The 25,716-nt window shown below is 35.4% G+C and overlaps 4 protein-coding genes, 1 long non-coding RNA gene and 2 pseudogenes across 6 annotated transcripts; 4 read left to right on the top strand and 3 right to left on the bottom strand.

Moving 5' to 3' along the window:
- The first annotated feature begins 4,491 nt into the window (after positions 1–4,491).
- Positions 4,492–6,834, top strand: LOC9321684. 2 transcript variants are annotated; one of them, XM_021030547.1, is made up of 9 exons: positions 4,492–4,802; positions 4,890–5,018; positions 5,104–5,256; positions 5,356–5,493; positions 5,583–5,704; positions 5,823–5,904; positions 5,993–6,107; positions 6,188–6,414; positions 6,492–6,834. In XM_021030547.1, the coding sequence occupies exons 1-9, from the start codon at positions 4,518–4,520 to the stop codon at positions 6,663–6,665; spliced, it is 1,425 nt and encodes a 474-aa protein (XP_020886206.1). In that variant the 5' UTR covers positions 4,492–4,517; the 3' UTR covers positions 6,666–6,834. The 2 variants fall into 2 exon arrangements, with proteins under 2 accessions (XP_020886206.1, XP_002885618.1); XM_002885572.2 differs by having other exon boundaries at positions 5,772–5,904.
- Positions 6,835–10,657: 3,823 nt separating this feature from the next.
- On the top strand, positions 10,658–12,080 carry LOC110229665. The gene is made up of 3 exons (XR_002333047.1): positions 10,658–11,489; positions 11,801–11,935; positions 12,032–12,080. It is a non-coding gene; the product is annotated as an uncharacterized LOC110229665 (long non-coding RNA).
- A 4-nt stretch (positions 12,081–12,084) lies between these two features.
- On the top strand, positions 12,085–13,300 carry LOC9319556 (F-box protein At2g21930). The gene is made up of 3 exons (XM_021030295.1): positions 12,085–12,161; positions 12,316–12,374; positions 12,569–13,300. Exons 2-3 carry the CDS (start codon positions 12,369–12,371, stop codon positions 12,893–12,895), a joined length of 333 nt encoding a protein of 110 aa, XP_020885954.1. The 5' UTR covers positions 12,085–12,161; positions 12,316–12,368; the 3' UTR covers positions 12,896–13,300.
- Positions 13,301–13,510: 210 nt separating this feature from the next.
- On the bottom strand, positions 13,511–14,581 carry LOC9321682. The gene has a single exon (XM_002883442.2). It carries the CDS (start codon positions 14,498–14,500, stop codon positions 13,643–13,645), a length of 858 nt encoding a protein of 285 aa, XP_002883488.1. The 5' UTR covers positions 14,501–14,581; the 3' UTR covers positions 13,511–13,642.
- Positions 14,582–18,328: 3,747 nt separating this feature from the next.
- On the top strand, positions 18,329–20,558 carry LOC9319555 (annotated as a pseudogene).
- A 116-nt stretch (positions 20,559–20,674) lies between these two features.
- Positions 20,675–22,079, bottom strand: LOC9319554 (annotated as a pseudogene).
- Positions 22,080–23,730: 1,651 nt separating this feature from the next.
- LOC9321681 lies at positions 23,731–25,158 on the bottom strand. Its single transcript, XM_002883440.2, has one exon. The coding sequence runs from the start codon at positions 24,586–24,588 to the stop codon at positions 24,130–24,132; it is 459 nt and encodes a 152-aa protein (XP_002883486.1). The 5' UTR covers positions 24,589–25,158; the 3' UTR covers positions 23,731–24,129.
- Positions 25,159–25,716: the final 558 nt, after the last annotated feature.

Below are 25,716 nucleotides of genomic sequence, written 5' to 3'. Positions count from 1 at the left end.
CATACACATAATTGTTTTACGTAATATCAAACTTTAAAAATTATAAAACCTACAAAATTAGTTTTAAATTTAAATTCATGATTAAATAACACCTTCAAACTTTATTTGATTTTTTTTTAGTTATGTTTTATAGTCTACTTATCCTTTGGAATGATGATGCTGCCGTGATCTTGAATAGTGCCCACATGGGAATAAAAAACATATATTTTCATCACTATAGTCTATAGTGGTAACATTGACAAAAAAAAAAAAGTCTATATTGGTAAATTATTGGATTTTTTTTTCATGTGAACCCTATGCACTATGCCAAAACAATATATTGGAGATTGGGCACCACTATAATCAAATATTGATAATAAAAAAAAAGGGAAATTGTTAAAAATACTCCTTTTGGTGTGCCCCTTTTCAAAAATGCCTTTTTTAGATGTCTATTTTTAAAAATACCTCTTTTTAAATCTGAAATTTTTATAAAGTTTTATTAGGTTTATAAGGTACTTATGGATTGTAACTAATACTTGAAGACTCGATCCAAGTATTTATAAGGTTTTATAAGGTGTTTTTAAGGGTTTTAAAAGTTATTTTAAAGGATTTTTAAGGTTTTTCAAAGGTTTTACAAGATATTTTAAAGGTTTTTAAAGGCATTTAAAATGCATTTATAAAGTATTTATAAAATATTTATAAGATTTTAGATACATAGAAATGTAGTTTGTGTATGTTTTAATAATATTACATACATATTTGGGTAAATCTTATATTTTTAAAAGCATTTTTTATAAGGTTTTAAAAAAGGGGTATTTTTGAAAAGTGGCATTGAAAAAGTGGCATTTTTGCAAAAGCCCCAAAAAAAAAACTCATTTTTCAGAATTTTCTAGATGTACAGAAGCACGTTTTTATATCCTACCAAAAAAAAAAAAAATCACGCTTTTATAATCAAGAAAATTAATAAACTTTTCACAAAATAATGATTTTTATGGATAACAGTCATTTCGATGTTTGATATTATAATGGAAAGCCTTATGTTGTTTTAATTGATAGATCCTTTCAAATTTTCCATGATTTTAAATATAAAAACGGCACCACGTTTACTCATACTCTTAGCGTTTAACCAACTCATCGACTCATCATTTTTTTACTTCATTTCCAAGAAATTGAGAGAAAAAAAATCGACGCCGTTTTTTCACATCGTTGTCATGGAAAGCAAGAAAGCGAAGCTTGCAACAAAGAAGATCTCCGAATACCTGAGAACAAGCAGAGGAAGCTTAGATCCGATTCCGCATGATCTCATCCCTGATATACTCAAAAAGTTGCATGTTAAAACCCTAGCAAGATTCATCTGCATATCCAAACAATATGCATCGATTATTCGCAACAAAGAGTTCAAGAAATCGTACTTGATCAAGTCCTATACTCATCCACAAAGTCTCATCTTCACATTTGATGACAATATTTACAAGAAACGTGTCTTCTTCTTCACATTTGATCATCATCTTCTTTAGCAACTTATCATATGAATTGACTTGGCCAAATATTGTACGTCGTGAACAACGTTGTTTTACAGTTTAATGGAAGTTGTTAACGTTGACTTAACTTCGTCAAATTGATTTGTTAGTTGACTTCACTAATTTTAACCAAAAAAATAGAACACACGGATTTGATCAACCCAAACCAAATCCAAATTAACATATTTAACTAAAACAGGTTTAGTCTACCTTAGGCTCCGAATGGAGAAAGCGGATCAGACGGAGCGGATCAAACGGTTTAAGCGGAACAAGTGCGGATCAAACAGATCTCGCAGAACTAGTGGGGTCAAACGGATCTAGCGGTTCAAAATGTATATTTGAATGGTGCAAGCGGATCAAATGATGCATATCAAATATTTATATTGTCAAAAAATAAATTGTAGATAAAATATTTTACATAATATGATACATATTAAAACAAAAAATTGTATATATATATAATACTAGTCGAGATGTTATTAATATTTATGCATATTAAAACTTATTAAAATATATTTAATATATACATAGTCATTTATAAATGTTTGTCATAAATATTAAAAAATTAATCAAAAAACTACTTAAAATACAAAATCTATCATCCTAATCTCTGTTTTTTCATTACTTTGAATAATCATCATCAGAAAATTTAAAATATCAAGTTTGCATTTGAATCACAAATTCACAATATATTGACAATATTTATTTAAAAAATAAACCATATAATTTTTTTCTTAAAAAAAAAAAACATGCGAATCATTATTGTACATCCACAAATATGGGGTGTGGTTACTTTTACATGTGGTTCGTTAATTTTGTTCATGAAATTGAACCGCACTTCAAAACAAGGAATGTAATATGCTTTAATTAAAATGGTGAATGGAGAAAGCAGTCCGACCGTAGCGTGACATCTGCCCCAGATCCACTATTCCATTTTTTTTGTTAACACTGATTTTATTATTTTATTACAAATTATGAGAATTATTACATCTCCTCCCTCTATGAAGAAAATCATTGAATTGGCCAAGACGCGTGACTCGACGCCCGAGAAACACTTTTCTCTCATCTCAGATCCAGTTTCGCCGCCACCTTCTCACTGCTCCGGAGGCTATCTCCTTCACCCGCTCCTTTGCCGGCGTCGTGAGATAGCCTCCATCTCCCTTTCTCGAGCTTCATCGCCGGTCTTGGTTTCGCAAAGGCCTTAACGGGAGTGAGCATCATCCTTCTCACCGACAGCAACGGCCTCGCCTCCATCGATATTATGGCGGCTCCTCCAACTTGGCGGCGAGGTTTGAAGACGCCGGCGTATTTTCAGTGAAGCCCTCGGCTCAGCCGCCAAAAAGGAAGCTTCTGTAGCGATGGAAGTTGACGGTGGCGCTGACTATGGCTATTCAGTCTCGCGGAATCGGAAGCGACAGTTTGGATTTAGCCACCAACTTCGCAACCGTTGCCTTGGTGCTTCCGCTGGACTGGATCGAGGAGATGATGCTTGGGAAACTCGGAAATCGCCGGATCTGGAGGAGAGGTGTTAGATCCGAGTGTGACAGATCGCTCCGACTAGGATCTGTCATCGGAGAGCCGTTCGTAGGAGGTGTACGCACGTTGGGAAGCCTGTAGCAGGCTGGTGGATTGCCGGAACAGCACTGGAGCCGGAAACCGAATACTTTCGGGGATGGGTCATTTCCAAAGATCCGGCCACAAAGCCGTCGACCTTGTATTCGCCGGCGTTAATGCTAGGCGCCTCTGCTTCCGGTCAAATCGCTAAGGTCCGATCCAATTTTCCGACACCGGAACTAGGTTTCCGTTTAGGTCCATTTTGTAACCGTTTTAAGGCTTTTGTAATATGGGTCAAGACCAAATCCCATTTTGTGGAATTTTTTAATAATATTAATATTTTAAGTAAAAAAGAAAAAAAATAAAAAAATAAATGAAACTAAATAATGTAAAATATAAAAATAGTACAAATAATAAAATTAAAATATTAAAAAGATATATAACATAATAATGGAATTTTAAAATCAGAACTTGACATATGTCATCGTCACTTAAATAACTTTAAAAACCAAAATTTTTAATTTACATGATAAAATTGTTAGCTTTCCTTTTCTATATTTTTTATATATGTTAAAATCTTAGATCACTAATTAGACAAATGTCATGATCCCGTTATTGACTAACTTTGAAATGAAGCTTTATTCTATGCTCACTTATATATTGTACGTCCAGGCCTGTATACAGATTAGGCCTGGACAAAATACTTGAACTAAAAGAACTGAATCAGAATTGACCGAAATTTAGAGATACCGAATCGAACCGGAACCGGTCTAAATTACCTAATGGATCCTAAATTCTATACCCAAAGAACCGGAACCAAACCCGATATCCAGTAGGTATCCGAAAGTATCTGATATATAAACATATACCTAAATATAGTAGTTATATGTATACTTGTAATAACCTAAATACTTAAAATTATAATTATAAACCCGAATATAGTAGATACTTTTTTATAATTTAAGTAAATTTGGATACATTTTAGTAAAAGGTAACTAGTATTTTAATTTTTTTTGGGTATTTTCGCATAAATTTGGGTAAAAAATAATCAATATTTTTTTTTTGGGTATTATCGGGTATTTTTGGGTAATTTGGATAAATTTAGATACATTTGGATAAAAAGTAACCAATCCAGACGGTACCCGATAAATATTCAGTTATTTTCCGGTTCTTCAATCAATTATCCGAACCAACCCAAACCCGAAAAATACCGAACCAAAATTTTATAATATCCGAATGGATCCTAAATCTTTAGTACCGGAATACCCAAAACCCGAAATACCCAAACCGAACTCGAACCGATACCCGAATGCCGAGGCCTAAATTACATATTAATATAGCCCAAAATAAAAACTCTTAACGAGATATCTAGATCCTTCCCAACCCTAACATATATAATAATAATATATATACGGCAGATGGTGAAATAGTTGGAAAGAAAAGCGAGAAACTTTAGAGAAAACAATGGACCTGAGAGTTTGTTCGAAAAAAAAAACGAAAAGGGATGTGACCAAATCCGTGGAGTCCAGTGACTTTGAGACCTCTACCGTTAACTCCCAGGTCGGCAATGGATGCAACGAAGTCTTGAACCGGAAGCGCAAACTGAAACAAAAGCCGGCGGAGGTTGCTTCCGATGTGGAAGTTGACTCGGACGGTTCGAGAGAGGCGAGGATTGGGTATCTGTCCTCCCTCAAAGCTTCGGCATCAACAGATTCTTCGCATCTTAAGGTCTTCCTCGCTAAAGTATATGTAAGTGCAGGGATATGAGACTCGACCGGCTCGATTCCACTTATATTTTTAATAATCTAAAATTAAAATTTCTAATTTTGTTGATAGGAACTTTTTTGGTCTCAACCGCCGGCCCTGATGTGTAAGTTAACTGAATATTTTGCGATTGCTCTTTCCCAAGTGTCTTTTCGATGGGTGGAGATGTTCAAGGGGGCTCCTTTTTCCATGCTGATCGATGTGAGCTATTTGTTTTCTCGTCCAACAAAAAAGTCTAGGCCAGATTATTATTCTTGAAGCTGATTATCTTGTTATAAACATGCAGGTTCCTTTATGTTATATTCCTGAACCTCTCTACGAAACATCAGTCCATTGGATCAAACAACGTGATTTTGATAAACTCTCAGCCTATGTACTGTGGGCCTCTACACGTATTCTCAAAGATTTGCCACAACAACATACGTCTTCCACATCCCAGGTGATTTTATACAACACATCAATTTTATCGTTTTCACCTATGCATGTGTGATTGAATGGTGTACTTACCTTTGTTTTACTAACTCCAGTTATGTTGTAGTTGGAATTCTTTGTTGTTTTAGCAATGGTTCTGCGTACTAGACCTGATACTTTGATTAGAGTATCATATCAGTTGCGAACTAGACCTATTTGGCAAGGACAGGACGCTCTTCTGGTCTTAGTTTGGACGATGGCTCAGGTTCGTGTGAAATTTTTCTCCATTATGCGACTAAGAGTGTTTGAATTTTGGCGTTTTATGAATGTTTTTCAAATGTAAATTGTGGACAGGCCTCCCAAGTTGATTTATCTGTTGGCTTGTATTCATGGGCCAATAACTTGTTACCTCTAGTTGGTAATATCAAGTGCTGCAGCCCTCAGTCAGTGGATCTCATCCTGCAATCTGTTGAGAAGTGAGTCTAAATTTTCTTCTTGAGATCTCCTCTGCTATATAACTATCATCTGATCTTTTCTTATCAGCATATTGTCTAATCCAGAGGCTGAGACCATACTTGTAAATGGAGTTGTTAGGGATGGAGATTGGCTTATACCACCTACTTCATTTGAGATCTTGGTGCGGCTTACATTCCCTCTATCATCAGAAAGAGTAAAGGTAAGTAGTAGTATAGTAATTTTTATAAAACTAAACCTTGATGCGTTTGTCGATTCTGATCATAAGCGTAATCTCTGTATGGGCAAAGACCACTGAGAGGTTTGAGGCCATTTATCCGTTGTTGAAGAAAGTAGCTCTCGCACCAGGTTGCAACGCAATGGAAGAGATCTTCGAATTGTCTTTGAAATTATTAGTTGTAGAAGGTATTGTTACTAACAAACTTAACCCGAGTTTAATTTCTGCTCCCAAATACAGCTGTGTAAATGTGTTACTGCTGTTACAGGAAATCCTGTTTTAGCCAAGGAAGCTACAGAAATCGCTATCTGGCTTTTGACCGAAAACGCTGATTGCTTTGAGCAATGGGAGATTCTCTATAAGGAGAATCTAGAAGCTAGTGTTGCTCTTCTTAAAAAGCTTGTAGAGGAATGGAAGGATCATTCTCTCAAACTAATATCAACACCGAGTGATACTCTCACCCTCAATCGAGCCATGACGAGCTTCAGGCTAGAGGTAAATGCATCTTTACCCTTCTAAACTATTCAACTAATTTCCTTCTCCATCTCTGACCTTACCTACGATATTATTAGAGCAAAAATGCCATCAGCGAAGGAGCGGCCAATCCTTCTCTTTACAAGGAAGCTGACAAGTCTTGCAATGTGATCCTGAGGAGACTTGAACGTACAACAGTCACTACTGCTATGCTTCTAGCCGCTGCAGGAGCTACTACTGCTGCTACTGCACTTATTCTATCTTTCCGGTAGCGTGACGAGGGTTTGGTTTTTAGAATCACGAAGTTAGGATTTGAGAGTGTATAAAGGTCGGAAGTTTGTAGGTGGCGGACCCACCTTAGGAGAAGGGGTGTCACTTGACCCACCCTAAATTATATAATTGAAAATTTTAAGCTTTAAGTCAGTAAAATTATTTGGCTAATTTGGTCCCTTTACCGGAGTTCAACTTCAACTAATGACTAATTATTTGGACCCTGGTAAAGTTATTTCCTGGGTCTGCCCGTTTTTTTACTCTCACATTTGTTTCTACCTTCTTATAATTAAGTAGATTATGATTTTACCTCAACCGGAGGGTTAACTGAAATTAATAAGGTTAATTACAAGAATAAAAGTTGAAACTAAATTGTCCGACCAATGGCTGATGAAAAAGTCGGAGAATATAATGGTTAGTTTAAACCAAATCACCTAAGCAACAATTTTACGAAAAAGATAGAAAAGAACGAAAGCAATCAGAGATTTATTTTTCTTCTAAGTTCATAACATCTCATTAGTAACGTGGATTTAAAATAATGAGACGGAATTTTTTTTAATATTTTCGAAATTAATAATAAAAAACCAACTAAAGCTGTTAATAAATATATCAGTAATTTTTAGAAATAGTATGCTATATTAGTAATATTTCTATTTTTCTATGATATTTGAATAATTTTTTCTTATAAGTTTGTTGTTAACTACCTAATTTTAATTTCCAGTTCTTAAAAAAAGATGTGATACGAGTCAATTTCTTACTTCGAATCTTGATGTAAAATTATGCACTTACTTAACTAATAATATATTAAAATTTATGGTTCACGCACGATCAGGTAGTGGAGGAAGATTCTTGGCTTCCTTCGAAGGAGTTTGGGCAATTGTTTCCTTAGTTTGAGCTCGAGGACAACAAGCTGGATTGATGTGCTTGAGCTCGAGCACGTACATCTTTTGTTTCGTTATCAGATTAAGCTACTCTTGTAATCGGATTTGTATAAATTAAATTTATATAAATTAATTTATAATACAAATGAAAATAAGTATTTATACAGTATTAAATATTAATTTGTATTATAAATCAATTTCTATTAATATTAATAAATAATAATGTATAAATATTTATTTTAATTTGTATTATAAATTAATTTATATAAATTTATTTTTAAGTCATGTCATCTTCCGGTTGAGCTTGAGTACAAGGCCATGTGGGCGGTTAAGTTTTTGAATTTTGATATCAAGACCGCCGCAGAGAAGAGATTGATCCAACTGAATGATCTTGATGAGATTCGTCCTATGAGAATTCGAAGATTTACAAGGAGAAAACTAAGGCGTTTCATGACAAGAAGATCATTTCAAGAGATTTCAAGGTGGATGATCAAGTGTTGTTGTTTAATTCCCGTTTGAGATTCTTTCCGGGAAAGCTCAATTCTCGTTGGCCGGGTCCGTTTAAGATCAAGGAAGTAAGGCCATATGGAGCTTTTGTGTTGAGGAACAAGAATGGTGGTAAGTGTGTTCTTTGTTATGAATTGTCAACGCTTGAAACCATACATGGCAAATGATCAAGTCGAGGAAGGAACCACGGTTTTCTCTCGGAGCCTCAATCCGCCTAAGTGGCGAGAAAACGTCAAGCTATGTGACGCAAAACAAGCGCACTTGGGAGGCAATCCCATGGTATCCTTGTATATATATACTTGCTTTATTTTGTTTTGTTTCATGTTTTTATTGCTTTTGGTTATAGGTCTTATGAGAAGTGAGGTTTCATGAAGATTTGAGGGGTTTATTGCCTGAGCCCGTAGGCGAGATGTCTTTTGATCCATTTCAGGTTAAAATAAAGGATGATACACATTTAAATGGATAGAAAAGAAAAGAAGGTTCAGAACCAGTTGAAAACGTCTCAAAGATCGACTCAGATGAAGATCTTCTATTGAGATTTAGCTTCGGGTCTTTTCACAAAAGTTATATTAAATTGAGTTAGCTTTCCAATAGTGGAGATTTCATGCAAATCAGAGCTGCAATGCAAAAGTTATGGCGGATTTAGTGGACGTATGTCAATCTGGCGCGGAAATGAGCAAAGAGAGAAGAAGGCATTCATTTCCAGTGACTTCAGCGGCCATCTCCATCGGGCCAGTAGCGACCGCTGGGAACGCTACGACGAAATCTCCATCGGGCCAGTAGCGACCGCTGGGAACAAGAACAAGTGCTACCTCCAACAACAAAAAGGAAAAGAAAAGCACAAGAGAAGCCTTCCAAAACTCGAACCGAGCCTCAAGCATCAAGCTCTAAAGCTCCTCCAAAAAACCGGAACGACAAAGAAAAGGTAGTTGAGCCGAGTGATCTCGAGGATGAAAGTGAGAATGAGGAGACTCCTTCTACATCACCAAAGAAAACAATCAAGAAGAAAGCTCCCACCAAACCACCAACAAGCTCCCAACGCCTCACGAAGCTCAAGAGCATACCCTTTGCTCCAACTCGCTATCCGGATCATGGTTTTCTACAAGAAGCGCGTCTCCTTGAAGATGTTCAAGACATCTTCACCAACTTGGGCCTCGGGCAATTCTTCACAAGGGCGTATCCAACATATGTAAACCCAACGCGTGAGTTTCTCGCATCTTTGAAGGTTCAGTTTTATGATGCTAGAGAGGCAAGGGCCAACAATGATCTCGGCTACTTTGAGTTTCGGGTTGGAGGAACACTTCACAAGATGACATTTAAAGAGTTGGGAGATATCTATAACTTTCAAGCGGGTGATGAGCTTGAGTTTAGTGGTTGTTCCGGCGAGTATTTGTCATTTTGGGGACAAATTGGTACCGGCATTCTCAAAAAAGGAGCCACTAAAGCTTCTACTATCGCACATCCCGCCATACGCTATGCCCATATAGTTCTCTCTCATACACTTTTTGCTAGAAGAGAAACCGGGAATGTTCTAAAAGAAGAATTAATTTGTCTCCTTGCGGGATTGCAACCAATTTTGAAGGAACTTACACCGGGAAAACCTATTAGGACAAGTGCAAGAAATACTTGTGTTGCGGCGGTCTTTGTTCGGCAATTGCTTCACTACCAAGAATGGGCATGGACCACAACGGATAGCACTCCCGTTTTGAGTATGGGTGGACTTGTAACTCCGATTTTAGAGGCAAAAGGGATTGCGCTAACCAACATAGACCACGAGATTGTTCGGATTGACCCAATCTACCTCAAGAGAAGGTTATTCTTGGCGGGACGCACCGAGCGGAACCTCTACGTTTACCAAGGACGTTGTTCCACCTCCCGTATGTCGGCTAAGGTGTTACTTCCTAATGTCCCTATCACATCCCTCCGCATTGACGGTAACCATCACTTCTATGTATCGGATGTGCACCATTATGATGTTGCTAGAGATGGTGTGCTCATTGCTATAAGGAAAGGACGTAGAGGAGAGATTCCTGAAACATCCTCACCACCACACCCTCCTAGTCCGGTTTATGGCCAAGCGCGATATGACTTCAAGCCCTATGATGAGGCCATAGCGGACAAGGCTCTTCGGGAAGCTCACACCCACATCCACCTTCTCCAAAAGTTTGTCATGGCACGGGAGAACGATAAAGAAGCTTGTTAAAGGGATGAAGAGCATGAATGAGAAGATGAAGAGCATGAATGTGAAAATGAAGAGCATGGAAACCAAGCTCTCACACGCGGGATGTTCCAACATTACACCGGATTACGAAGAGGTGATGGGAGAGAACCAACCAAGCCCGATGGAAGTAGATGCGAATGCAAGACATTCTTTCAATGGCACTAACACGCAAGAAATGGTGGTTTATGATGCTTCGCGAGCTTCTTCTTATGAACGCCGCCAAAGGAGGAAGAGGAGAGCGACTCGTTCACCAACACCAATTCCGGCCTCAAGCAACCCCTCCTACTCATTCTCCACATCTTGGGACTAGGTACACTCCATCACCCTTGTACTGCTTTTCTTTTTGCTTTCTTTTATTTTTGCATATTTGTGTGAATTAAAGTCGAAAACTTTACAAGACCCATTTGCTATACTTACAGGTTATACTTGGGTTAGTCTTGAATCAAAGAAGAGGAAACAAGAGAAACAAAAACCTAAAAAGAGTGGTAAAAAAGCAGAGCAAGTTAGCTCTTGATTCTTTTTTTTTTTTTTGGTTCATCATTATTTTGTAACATAAATTTAGACATTTGTAATGATTATACTTTCATTTCGAGTGGGTTTATTCCTTAATTTTATTTGAAGTGTGATGTAACCAACTTCATTCGTTCTGCTTCATTTGGCAAAGTGTGTTATGATGACTTGCGAGAGAAAGGTTTTAGACCACCGGTTCTTAGTAAACCAGTCCGGTTTCTTAATAGACAATAAAGGCAAGTGTTGGTTCTCGAGCCCGACTGCTTCTGCTCTCCATCGGTCTTGATCACATCGGGCAAGTGTTGACCGTAGGCTGGTTTTGCAGAAAATTCCCGAGAGACTAGCGGTCTTCTCCATCGGCCAAAGACAAGCCGTATCATAACAATGGCTCGTGCATCGGCGAAGTCTCCACCCAGGTATAAGTCAACCTCTTCTCTTTGACCGGTCTGCTCCGGTTTAAATCAAGTGAACCAGTGTAATTACAAATCGATTTTGCCGGTTTTCTCTTCTTCATCCTCCTTCCCCAAATCGATTTCTTCCCCTCTCCACTTTCACGGCTCCTTTCTCTTTCACAACACACACATCGATCTCTCTCAATTCTCCACCAAAATCTTTGAAATTTTGTGCTTTCAATCCGAAATCCTTAGCCCATTCGATTAATTCCTGTACCAAATCCCAATTCTATCTCTTTCTCCGTCGATTTCAAGGTACAAAAGTCATTCTCACACTCTTTAAGCTTTCATTTCAAGAATTTGAATATCAAGCTTGTTTGAGTTTAATTTTGAGAGAGAATGAGTTTTAATGGTGTTTATACTTGCTATAATCGATTCCCTAGCTCACATTGTGCTTTGATTGATAGGAATTTTGAAATGTCTATTGTTCTTGAGAAAAGAGAAAAACGAAAATTGTAGGGATTTTAGGGAATTGTGGTTTCATTGGGTTGTTGTGAAGTTTACTGTCTCAGTTGTATCAGGTTCCATAAAGCTAGGATTGACAATTGTTCTTGTTTTTTTTCCAGACGTAGGAGGAGAGTAAATAAGAGCCTCATCTATGGAGAGTAATGCAAAAAAGAATTCTAGTGACGATGGTCAACAACATGACATTGCTATTGTCGGTGGTGGAATGGTTGGAATCGCTTTAGCTGCTTCATTGGGTAAGCAATGGTTGGTAGTGTTGAATTATTTTTTTTGTTCAGCCAACTAAATGAATAGTTGTTTGTTTGACGACATGGTTAATAATATTCTTTCAGCAAGCAAGCCATTGACAAAGCACTTGAATGTGGCTATCATTGACAATAAGAAAAAATATCATAGAGAAAGGGCACCCGCCAGATCCTAGAGTCAGTACAGTCGCACCTGCGACAATATCCTTCCTCAAAGGTACACAAAAGAACTTTCAAATAGTAGAAGAAGTTTTATATGCTGCTTTTGCCACTTCAAACCTAGATTTGAGCTAGTCTTTGTCCTAATTCAGTCCATGGATACCCTTATTAGTTATTACTTTGGAATCATGTATTTGGTTTAAATTATGTAGATGTTGGTGCCTGGAAATACATTGAACAACAGCGACATGGATATTTTGATAAAATGCAGGTAATGGTTATGAACTTTTTCCATTCCTTCTGAAGCTTTTATATGATGGCTGCTGAAATATGTTAAGTGCATAAAATGAAAACCACGACGATTTGGTTTTCTCTGCATGACCACATATAAGTCACTGTCAAAGGTTTCTTGTTATAATTTTGGTGGACATATTTTTTTTTATCTTGGCTCATCATTGGTTTCAGGTACGTAGATCTGAAAATTTTGATCTTATAAGAATACCGAAGACAGCAACGCTTATCAAGCTGACAAGATACGAGGGAAAGCTTGCTGTCATGTCTTTTGGACCTGCTGGACATGCTTCTACTGGTAAGATCGATTTGTGGGTTCTAGTGGATGCTGCGAAACATGAATGGTCCAACCAGGTTTCTGCTTTAGATCTTGGGATAACTAAATGGTTCTTGCAAGCCTTTTGTATCACTGATGCAGGTGAGTTTGTTTTGGGACCAAAAACTTCGTATGCATGTTCACGACTTTTTAATGTTCTGTATTATGATCCCAAGAAAAAATAGTGTGAAAAAAGTCTCCATAGAAGGACTCATCACAAAAGATATGGGGATAAGTCTACAACCTCTATCTTCTCTGGTCAGGTTGAGAATCTCATGTTTCTCTAAAGAGTTGTGTCTTGTTAGTCTAGAGGGCGATATGGCTTCGCGGGTTTTTCATAATCATCTCCACTGAAAATGCATGTTTGTTCTTCGGTTGTAGTTGAGCTTCATCTAGTCACTTGGGAGATTTCATGATATATTGTATATTTTTGGTTAATATTTTGTTTTATGTTCATAGTCTCAGCTTTGCCTCTGGGTGCTTAGTTTAGTGTTACTGCAAGTTTATAATGTTCAAGTAGTCTCTCTGTTTTGAACTTGTGCATACTCTCTGTTTTGTAAACTATGACAAAATATTCATTTCCTAGCTAACAATAATGAGCCCCACATAGTTCGTAGAGAGATGAATAAATATTAGAGTATCGTTCAAACCAGTCTGTTAGATTTAAGTAGCAAATCTCAACACATTGGTTTGCATCGGTTAGATTGTGATCAAATCGGTTGAGAATTGGTATATGAGTTTCCAAATTATGAACAAAGTATAGTTTGGTAACATCCAAAATAACTAATGGCAAGTATCAATCATACAAAGGTTTTGTACTTAATTATGCATTTAAGTAGATACAATATCCGGAGCTCATTAGCTCTAAACTCCTAGTAGACCAAATACTTTCCTTAACAAAAAAAAAATACACACACACACTACTAAATCTTTTAATCGAACTTAAAAACAACCAATGATTCATTCACCTTTTGCACTTTCTTAAGCAACTTTCTTCTGTTCTTCTTCTTGAGCAACTCGTTGTGCTTCCACTGCAAAGGTGATAAAACTCTTCGTACCGCAAGTTTCGGATCTCTCATGAATCCTCGTGGCAATGGTCTACGCCGTTGTGCATATAACCGTCTCATGGCTCCATAAACACCCGCGGGCGGCTTCTTCCTCTTTTTATCCTCCTCCGCCGCCGCAAACTTAATTGCTGATTCTATAGAATGAAAGTACATGTCTTTTTCGAACATCTCATCCTCTCTATCAAACGTAATCTCATCTCGTTTTTCATCTTGTACTATACCATTCTCGAGTAGGATCATCCTAAATTCTTCTTTCAGAAAAGGGTAATTTCGTAACATCAGGTCAACTTCTCCATTCAGAACTTGTCCATCTTTATGTTCCTTGAATCTCACGAAAGCCTCTAAAAACCCTAGACGTAATCTTTCAGACTCTTTCCTCAACGCCTTTAAGAACTCAACCATTCGTTTAAGATCAATAACAATATGGTCTCGAAGAGAATCCAAATCCGAATCTTTCATAATCCGATAAAAGCCATCGAGCAAAACGTCGCAGTTCTTGAAAATAGTCGTGATTCTGTTTTTGACCTCGACCATGTTCAAAGATCCAGATCGATAAAGTTTCATCGCAGTGACATATTGAGTGAAGATTCCTCTGTGGTTTTGTTCTTCATCAATCTCTTTTACTTTCTTCACGAACTCGCAAGCTCTCTCAAACTCCTCCCGAGAGTAACTAGTGGGGAGTTTTAGAGATTCTATCGGAGATCTTCTCGTCGTCGTAGGCATATTCTCAGATAATCGATCTTTAATCTTTGTTTTTTTTTCTGTTGAGTGAAAAGGTAACTAAGCTTCCCTATCTCTATATATAGCTGTTTCGAAATCCATATGAGATTCAGAAAAAAGGAAAATGCTAAATTCCTAATACATATTTTAAAAAAGGAAAATTCTTTGTAACGTAGACATCGAGGAAGCTTTTAATTGATAAGGAAAAGGAAAAATCATTGCTAGCTACAAGAACTATACGCCAACACATCACTACACATGCAGACTATTTTAATGTTTCGATAACTACACGAACTATTAGTATTACATACGGACATCCCTGAACTATCATCGGTTATGTGTGCAAACACCATAACCATCATTTCTAAATAATATAAATGTCTTGTTAACTACACGAAGTATTTCTTTTTTTTGTCAACTACACGAAGTATTTTCATCAATTTTTTTTTAAAACTAATAAGTTAAATAAAACTATATAATATATCAATTTAAATTATAATGCACACATATATCAATGAAAATTATAATTTAATTAAGTGACACTTTTAAAAATTTAGTTAAATTAATTTCATATAAAATATATGTGTGCATTAAAAAATAGTTAATTAATTTAACTTAAAATTATAAGGGATATTGCATATGTGTTGGGGTCGGATCCCACACATTTTTGGTAGGATCCACTTGGATCTGTCCACGTCATTATTACATAATAATCCTCTTGGAGTTAAAGATACTTTATTATGAGAATCAAGCTTGACCAGTTAGGAGTTCGATTCCGTTTACTAAAAGAGTTCGATCTTTACCAGTACGGAGTTCGCTCTTATTCAACATACAGTTCGCATAGAGAAAGGCCGAAGCGAGGAGAATATTGTTCGAGGTTCGCGGCAGCGTCAAGACGCGGGAGTTCGGAGTTAACAAGAAAGAGTTCGGAAGATCCGCGCGAAGCCCAAGATAGTTCAAATTCAAGCCGTTTCGGTCAAAATGTAAATTATATGATTAATGCGGATCAATTCGATTATGAGCAGTAAATGACCGCATTGATCATGTTTTCTCTATAAAAATAACCTCAAACGCATGTGTTTGAGGGGATAGGCGACTATTCATTACTTCTGAGCAATACAATATATTTTTCTCTCTTTACTATCTTTCGCAAGGCATTTTGTACTTCTTCTTTATCAATTTTTCCTCATTTCTTTTCTTGGTTGATTTCCTTTTCAAATTCTCATATTCATTTTCTGATTTTACAAGAGTTTTTCTCCACAAAAATACTTAAAGATAATCGAGTGTGAATCCTATATCCACAATATGTAGAATTTAAACTTTAAAAGTTATAATGCATATATATAATTAACAATAGTGTATTATTTACTTTTAGTTATTTTTTCATTTTGTAATTTAGTTTTTAAAAAATGATGGAAATATTTTGTGTTGTTAACAATACATTTATATTATCTGGAAATGATGGTTATGGTATATAATTTACATTGATATATTATTTAGTTTTATTTAACTTATAGTGATGTATAATTTAACGAAGTGACTGTTTTAAATTTTTAACAATTTAATATAATAAATATTAAATTAGTTAAATTAATTTAACTTAAAAGTATAATGCATTAAAAGTTATAATATATATATATAATTTATAATAGCGTAATATTTACTTTTTAGTTATTTTTTATTTTTTAATTATTTTTTAAAACAAAAAAATGATGGAAAATACTTCGTGTAGTTGACAAAAAAAAAGAAATACTTCGTGTAGTTAACAAGACATTTATATTATCTGAAAATGATGGTTATGGTGTTGCACACATAACCGATGATAGTTCGGGGATGTCCGTATGTAATACCAATAGTTCGTATAGTTAGCGAGACATTAAAATAGTTTGCATATGTAGTGATGTGTTGGCGTATAGTTCGTGTAGCTAGCAATGATTTTAAGGAAATATGTTCTGCTGACCACTGAAATTGGCAACATGTGCAACAAAGACATGTGCTGATCAAAACCTCCTTTTTTTTTTTCGCTATTGTCGACAAAAACAGTTAAATTAAAATGTGTTCAAAATTTGTTAAGAAAGATAATAATATGATCATCATAAACTAGAGATAATATCATTATATCGTACACATAATATTTTTACACTCATTTCCACTTTCTTTTTAAATAGTAAGCAATAACATAAATATATTTGGATGTGTACTCCCTAAGTAATATTATGATACTTATGTAACATTATTTTCATTTGGATTAATTATCGGTTTTAAAATTTAGGTAAATCATGTAGCACCATGTAGTGTTTAGTTTTGGTGAATCTTTGTAGCATAACGTGTAACTTAGCTTAGGCAGATTACTTAACATATATAATTTCTTAGCATAATGTTTGATTCATCATTGGACCGACTCTAAATGTGTTCAACTCCAATTCTACAAAATCTCAGACAAATCGATGGATTTTTTATTTATTTATTTTTTTTTTTGTAAAATTACCTTTCACTTGTGTTTTAGACACTGGGTAGCAATGTAGCATGATCATTTGTTATCCTATACAAACTATACAAAGAGTACTTGTAGATGAGTGGTCAAGAGGCCAAAAGACGCCAAACTCCCTCTAGTCAAGATCATAAAAAAGCAAACAAATTTATTAATAATGCGATCACACAAAAGATTCTAAAAATAGAAATGCGAAAGCAAATAAACGAAATAAACTAAAAAAAAAAAGAAAAAAAAAGAAATAAACTAACCAAACATAACTTCTCAATCTTTACCTTGTTTAACGTACGTATTGTATAATATTGTTGTTCTCCAAACTTTTTTTTATATAGATTTTGGTGATGATTTAAGATTTTATAAAAATGATTTAAAATCGACGAGAAGATGATTTAAGATTTTATAAAAATTGTGAAGAACTAATTCCAAACAATTAAGTTGTCATTTGGACATAATTAAGTAAAAGTCTTAAAAATGTTTAAAATTTATTATTTTTTTATTCCTTTGAATTCTTTTTCAATATTTTGTTGAATAACCCCTTCTAAGTTGGACATAAGGACCGGACCTAATTTTGATCAATTTGGTGTTGTTTCGGTTTAGGAATATTTGAAAACCCATCGGCGTAATTTTAAACTTATTTTGATTTTTGTTGGTTCAGTTCGACAATCTCGAACCGATCAGTTCCACAGACTTGAACCGATCAATTCTTCGCTTTTTTTTTTTCTTTTTTTTTTTTAACCAAAAAAAAAAGTGATCTACTCAATCTAACCGAAATCTGGATTAACAGAAATAACTAAGATATACGAAATTTAATCGAAATATACGAAATTTAACTAAATGATACTAGATTTTAACTAAAATTTTGGTACTTCAAAACTCCGGTACATTTCCGGTTATTCGAATGGGAGTCTATTTAAAGGAGTAATGGTGGACCACTGGCGGACCCATGTTGAAGGATGAGGGGTCATCTGACACCCCTTAAATATGTATAGTAAAAATTATTCTTAGTAATTGTTATCTATTTGTAGCTGATTTGGTTTAATGCAAGTATTTTGACCCCCTTTTACTAGGTTCGATGCTCTCAATTATTTCATTAATTATTTTATTTTTGTCTTTTTTTATAATGGGCCACAGTGACACGTTCCATAGTTTAACTACAGACTTTTTGTTTTGCCCTTCTTCTCTTTAGTGTGTCCATTCAAATTGTTTGAAAATTATATACCTAACTTTTTAACCAAAGAATGATGATAAAAAAGATGTCTAAAGACAATTTAAACTTAAGGATTTTTATTATAAATATACCGTTTTTATTATAAATTGACACCGGTTAAAAATTTTCTGGGTCCGTCACTGTGGTGGACTCAACGGAAGGGAATATTCCCGACATTGACCGTATCGCCGCCGCAATCGACGGTTGTGATGTCATCTTCGTACGAAGTTGTTATGAGTACGAAGCAGAGTGGTTGGAACTTATGCAGAATCTTTACCGGAAACCGGTTATACCGATGAGAGTTTTACCTCCAAAACCGGAAGAAGTGTTTAAAGATACTGAGACGTGGCTGTTTATTAAAAAGTGGTTAGACTCGCAGAGAACTAACTCTGTTGTCTACGGGGAAAACGGTCTATTTCCCCATGAGAAGTATGCATATCACGCTAGATAGAGTCCGTTCTTTGACCTCGGTCTATATGTCCATGAAACGGAAGTTATATACCTATTTCTCCCCAAAACGTAAGTTCAATAGCTAAATCTCCCTGAATTAATACTTCGAGATCTATTAATCCATATGTCTGGGTTTTGTTGGTTTAAGTTTACTTAACCGTATATAACCAAAGAAAACCTGATTTTGGCCCGATTAAAACACAAAACCCAATCCCATTCTTCTTCTTTCATCTTCTTCTTCTCTTCTTCACCCGATTTCAGAATCTGGGTTTTGTTTTTGTCAAAATTGGAATAAAGAAGAGGCACATCGAAGAATCAGCTCTTACACCACCACCACGACCTTTACCTTTACCATAACCGCCGATTTCCCTCTTAAGAAACTGAACTAAGGATTTTGACCCGATTAAAACACAAAACCCAATCCCATTCTTCTTCTTTCATCTTCTTCTTCTCTTCTTCACCCAATTTCAAAAACTGGGTTTTGTTTTTGTCAAAATTGGAATAAAGAAGAGGCACATCTCTTCATGTCCAAATATTTTCAAGTGAAGAAGAAGAAGTTGGATCGGGTCATTAATGGGTCGGTCGGGTTAGGGTTAATTTTTGATTGGTGTACATTAAACCGACAAAACCCAAACATGTGGATTAATAGATCTCGAAGTATTAATTCAGGGAGATTTAGCTATTGAACTTACGTTTTGGGGAGAAATAGGTATATAACTTCCGTTTCATGGACATATAGACCGAGGTCAAAGAACGGGCTCTATCTGGCGTGATATGCATACTTCTCATGGGGAAATAGACCGTTTTCCCGTTGTCTACGTAGGTTTTGGTTCAGAAGCTAAACCGAGTCAAACCGAGATAAATTCAATCGCTCTCGGTTTAGAACTTTCCGGTTTACCTTTTTTCTGGGTGTTAAAGACTCGCCGTGGTCCATGGGATACTGAACCGGTTGAGCTTCCGGAAGGATTCGAAGAGCGTACGGCTGAGAGAGGGATGGTGTGGAGACAGGGCCGTGCCCATGGCACAAAATTTGAAACATTGGTTTATGGGCCCAAATTTTTTATAAAAATTGAAGGGCCCAAAATATTAATAGTCTCATATATATTTAGTAGTAATAAAAAATGTTTTAGCAACTAATTATCAATTCATTTAAACTATAATAAAATATTAGGGTTTTTATTCTCTATCGAAAGTTCTGAGACTTCTCAACTTCTTTTTTCCCTATTCAGAACAAAACAAACGATAAACAGAAGGTATTTGCTAATTGTTAAGTATCTTTTTATTATAGGAAAGCTTGGTTAATGATTTTGTTGGAAATAAGGAAAGAAAGGTTATGTTTTAAAACTGATATATTGGTTTTTGTTATGGTTTTTTATTTATTTATTTGGGATTATGATGGTTATAACTTTGGAACCACATGCTTATTATTTGTTTTATTTGAATGAGTTTTATATAAATTTGGGATGATAATCGTTATTTTGGGGCCTTATTTTTTTTTTTACTGTTTACGGGCTCCAAATATCTGGGCACGGCTCTGTGTGGAGAGGTTGGGTTGAGCAATTGAGAACATTGAACCATGATTCGATTGGTTTGGTACTGACTCATTCCGGTTGGAGTTCAATAATTGAAGCTATACGGTTTGCTAAACCGATGGTGATGCTGGCTTTTGTGTATGACCAAGGATTTTATGCGAGGAGAAGAAATTTGGGTATATGATCCCTCGGGATGAGACAGAAGGTTTCTTCACTAAAGAAAATGTTGCGAAATCGTTGAGATTGGTAATGGAGGAAGAAGAAGGTAAGGTCTATAGAGAGAATGTGAAGGATATGAAAGGAGTGTTTGGAGATTTGGATAGACAAGATCGTTACGTTGATTCTTTCTTGGATTTTCTCGTTGCTCATCGTTAGCTTCGACCGTTGAGCTGTCTTGATCCGATATGTTAGGTACGTGGTCAAAAAAATTCAACAAGACAAGAGATAACTTGTAAACCTTTAAAACCACACAAGAAAAAAAAAGAAAACAAGCCAATTTTTGCAACAGTAGAGATATTGAGAGCCTACAAAGAATTGAAAATTTATGACATTGACACTTGGGGATGATAATATTGTGTGTGTCATCCAAAGAAAGCAAAATTTTAAACATAGGTATCGATCAAAGATTTCCTCATCTCGTCGATAATAGCTTGAAGATGCTGTCTATAACAGAGAGCTCTGTTCCGGTTGTGTCTGGGCCGCAGAAAGCAGTCCAGTCATTAACGATCATACCCGCAACCAGAGGGACTTGAACAAGTGTTGAGAGTTGATCCAAATCTTCCACTGAGGTTTGAGGATGGACCTATTTGAGAAGAATACAAATTTAGCTGCATGATTATCGAAAGGGATTGGTTATGTTTGGTACTATATATCTTACAATTCCACCGGTGTTGGACAAGGCACAATAGCTGCCTACAAGAATATTGCCTGCAATTGTCTGACGGAAAACTTCAACACCAAGAACATCGGCTATTATTATTTCCTCAGTTTCCTGTCAATCCAGAAAAACCAACATACCAAAAAGCATAATAATAGGTAACAACAGCACCATTGACATGCCAAGATATAATAAAATCATCCAATAGACAAACGGTAAAAGTTGTGCAGGACATATCTTTACCTTGTCAAGATCAGTGTGCGCAAGAGCAACATGGTCATTGCAGGCAATGCAATTTCCAAGAGCAGAGAGACGTTCATCGATTCTCTGGACCACAACTTGATCAGGTAGACTGTTCCTCAAGTGTTGAAGCTCTGTCACGGTCCAAAGTTAAAAACCATAAGCTTAAAACTTACTACAGAGCCAATATAAAAAAAAAGACTCATCACTTACCCTACAAGAAAGTAAATGGAGAAAAGAATAATCATGTTCAACAAAATAAGAATGTAGTATTACCTTGGTCAGTGGTTGTATGAGGCACAAGAAGCCCATTTTTGTTTCCTATATGGAGAAAAAAAAGCCACGTTCATTAGGCAATTGTGGGAAAATACTATATCAAGAAGATTTGAACTTTGAAGCAAGCAGTTATAAGGTGTTGAGAAAGCTAAGCAGCACAAGAAGGCCCAATACTTTGTATTCCACCAATAGATGTCTTAACAATAGGGATAACATGCATGTGCTAACTCCGACTCAAAAGCACTGCAAATTAAGCATCAACAAAAATTAACAAAGCAAAACTGAAACGTTTACAGAGTGACTGACTACTAAGCAAACAAAAACATACCTGTAAAAGTTCTCAGAGCCACCTATAGCGACTAAGCAATAGGCATTAGTGAGTTTGGAGAAGACACCAATGTCAGGTCTGTTCTCAAACCGAAGACCTACATGCGAAAGATATCGTAAACACAAGAGCGTGCGTAAGTAGGGCTAGGTCTATCTGCAGAAAACTTACGAGTTGCCATTAGAGAGAGGAAGCTTGTGCTAACGTACACCTGAGGTACAACAAATAAATCATCAAAAAGACGAATATATAGAAAGGACAAATCCAAGCGAAAATAAGGCAACGATTACATATTCCTAAACAACGGACAGTAAATTTCGATTTGCAAACGATTAAATCTCTCGACTGTTCTAGGTAAAGAAAATTAATTAATACAACAACAGAGCTACAAATCAGATTACTTGAAAGAGATATACGTTCTGGTCAAAGAGGAAGCTTACTTGAATCGAGGATGGAAGCGAGAAAGAGGAAGAAACAGATGGAGTTTGATGAAGAAGAAAAGGGTTTAAGCCCTAAACCCTGTTGTATATATTTAAGCCCTAAACCCTGTTTTATTTATTAAACAAAAACACTTTCCGACTCATGAATTTTATTCACGAATTCTAATGAATTTTGGTTAGTGTGGTTTAATTTTTCATAGTCGGAATCGATTCGAGATTGGAAATTTTTCCCATTTGAGTTATTTTACGCCATGTTGTATTGACCTTTATTATCTCTTTAAGACACCGGACCGGTTTACTAAGAACCGGTCGTCTAAAAGCTGTTTTTTCACAAGTCATGAAAACACAATTTGAATTTGCCAAATGAAGCAGAACGATTGAAGTTGGTTACATCACAATTCAAATAAAAATAAGGAATAAACCCACTCGAAATTCGAAAGTATAATCATTACAAATGTCTAAATTTATGTTACAAAAAAAATGATGAAAGAAAAAGACAAAAAGAATCAAGAGCTATCTGGCAAAGATCATTATCGATTGATTTTACATATTTCTGTTTTACATATTTGTTTTCTATTGATTTTTTTTTTTAAGTTTTATCAAGCAGAAGCAGTCATGAGTTTCCATGTTAGATCTGAAAAATTTGATCTTATAAGATTACCAAAGACTGCACATGTCCTTTAGAACTGCTGGACATCCTTGACTTGTACTGGTAAGATCGATTTGTGGGTTCTAATGGTCCAACAAGGTTTTTACTTTAGATCTCGGGATAACTGAATGGTTCTTTCTTTGAAGCCATTTGTATCACTAATGCAGGTGAGTTTGTTTTGGCACCAAAAACTTTGTATGCATGTTCACGACTGTTTTGTGTTCTGATGATCTATTTTGATCCCAAGAAAGACAGTGTGAGAAAAGTCTACATAGAAGGGCTCATCACAAAAGATAAGCTTCAACTTGGGGATAAATCTACAACCTCTATCTTCTCTGGTCAGGTTGAGAATCTCATGTTTCTCTAAAGAGTTGTGTATTGTTAGTTTACCTGAAAACGTTTGTTGTTCGGTTGTAGTTGAGCTTCATCTAGTTACTTGGGAGATTTCAATATGATATAGTATTGTATTTTTTTGGTTAACACTTTAACTTTGCCTCTGGTTGCTTAGTTCAGTGTTACAGGTTTACAATGAGTCTCTCTGTTTTGTACTTGTGCATTACTCTCTTCACCTTCTATAAAATTAGAGGTTTACTGTAAAATTCCCTTTTCTAATAGACAAAATACTTTCCTTAACAAAAAAAAAGAAAACATTCTACTGTTTATGAAAACATTCTACTGTTTATGAAAACATTCTATTGTCCTTTTCTTAAACCAAATACTTTGCATTGATTGTCTTTTCCTTATAAACAATCAATGATTCATTCACCTCTTGCACTTTCTTAAGCAACTCTCTTCTCTTCTTGTTCTTGAGCAACTCGTTGTGCTTACACTGCAAAGTTGATAAATCTCTTCGTACCGCAAGTTTCGGATCTTTCATGAATCCTCGTGGCAATAAAAGTTTTAAGTTTCGGATCTTTCAAACTACGCTCTTGTGCATAAGAGCTTCTCATGGCTCCATAAACACCCGCCGGCGGCGTCTTCTTTTTATCCTCCTCCTCCTCCGCCGCAAACTTAATGGCTGATTCTATAGAATGAAAGTACATGTCATCTTTGAACATCTCATCCTCTCTATCAAACGTAATCTCCTCTCGTTTCTCATCATCTTGTACCAAACCGTTCTAGTGTAGTATCCTCCTAAATTCTTCTTATAGACAAGGATAATCTCGTAACATAAGGTCAACTTGTTCCTTCAGAACCTGTCCATCTTTATGTTCCTTGAATCTCACGAAAGCCTCCATTAACCCTAGTCGTAATCTCTCGGACCCTTTCGCCAACGCCTTCAAGAACCCCACCATTCGTTTAAGAACAACGATATGGTCTTGACAATCCGAATCTTTCATAATCCTATGAAAGCCATCGAGCAAAACGTCGCAGTTCTTGAAAATGGTCGTGATTCTGTTTTTGACCTCGACCATGTCCAAAGATCCAGATCGATAAAGCTTCATTGCAGTGATATATTGAATGAAGATTCCTCTGTGGTTTTGTTCTTCATCAATCTCTTTTACTTGCTTCACGAACTCGCAAGCTCTCTCAAACTCCTCCCGAGAGTAATCAGTGGGGAGTTTTAGAGACTCTATCGGAGAATTTTTCGTCGTCATAGGCATATTCTCAGATAATTGATCTTTGATTTTTCTTTGTTTATGTTGAGTGAAAAGGTAAGCTTTCCTATCTCTATATATATATAGCTGTTTGGAAATCCATACAAGAGTAGGGTTCGGTTCATAAAAAAGGAAAATCCTAAATTCCTAATAAATACTAATAATTAAGGAAAAAAGGAAATATATTGTGCTGACCACTGAAATTGGCAACATATATTTGGATATGTGTACTCCCTAAGTAATAGTATTATGATACTATGCAAAATATATTTGCATTTTCATTTGGGTTAATTATCGGTTTTAAAATTTAGGTGAATCATGTAGCATCACCATGTATAGTTTAGTTTAGGTGAATCTTTGTAGCGTAACGTGTAACTTAAGTTAGGCAGATTACTTAACATAATTTCTTAGCTTAATCATTGATGCATCATAGAACCGACTCTAAAATGATTCTACAAAATCTGAGACAAATCAATGGAAAAAATTACCTTGCACTTGAGTTTTTGACACTAGTTAGCATGATCATTTGTTATCCTATACAAAGAGTACTAGATGAGTGGTCAAGAGTCCAAAAGACCCAGGTTACTTTTTTGAAATATATTTTGGAAATTATTAATTCAGCCAAATATATAAGATGACAAATGTATTATTTTTATTGACTAACATATATTTTGAATTAAAAAATTTGAATTGTGTTATAAAATTAATTACATGTTCAATAATATCTTACAAATTAATGTTTATCTATATAGGTTTTATTACAATACATATTTTTTTCCGTGACTACTAAAAAAGACAATTGGTTTCTACTTTGCTATATGAAATATTATTGGTTATAAATAGATTCATCACTCACATACACATACATCAACAAAGAAAAGAAAAAAGAAAAAAAAAAGAAGAAGAAAAGAATGGCTAAGTTCATTGTCATCTTTATTGTATTCAGCTTTTTATTTGCTACTCAATTTTCCAATGTAAAATTGCTAATATATTTCCCTTCTATTATTTTGTAAATCATTTTTTTTGGGTATTTTTGTGAATCAATCCAATTCATATATAGTTTTGTACTTTTTCATTTTTTTTTCAGGCAAAGGAATTAGAAAATCCATCAGGTCCAATCCACAAAGTATTCAT

Source organism: Arabidopsis lyrata, assembly GCF_000004255.2.
Source record: "Arabidopsis lyrata subsp. lyrata unplaced genomic scaffold ARALYscaffold_3, whole genome shotgun sequence".
Classification (NCBI taxonomy): Eukaryota; Viridiplantae; Streptophyta; class Magnoliopsida; order Brassicales; family Brassicaceae; genus Arabidopsis; species Arabidopsis lyrata.
The sequence above is the reverse complement of the archived record's forward strand: the minus strand, read 5'-3'. Positions and strand labels throughout refer to the sequence as shown.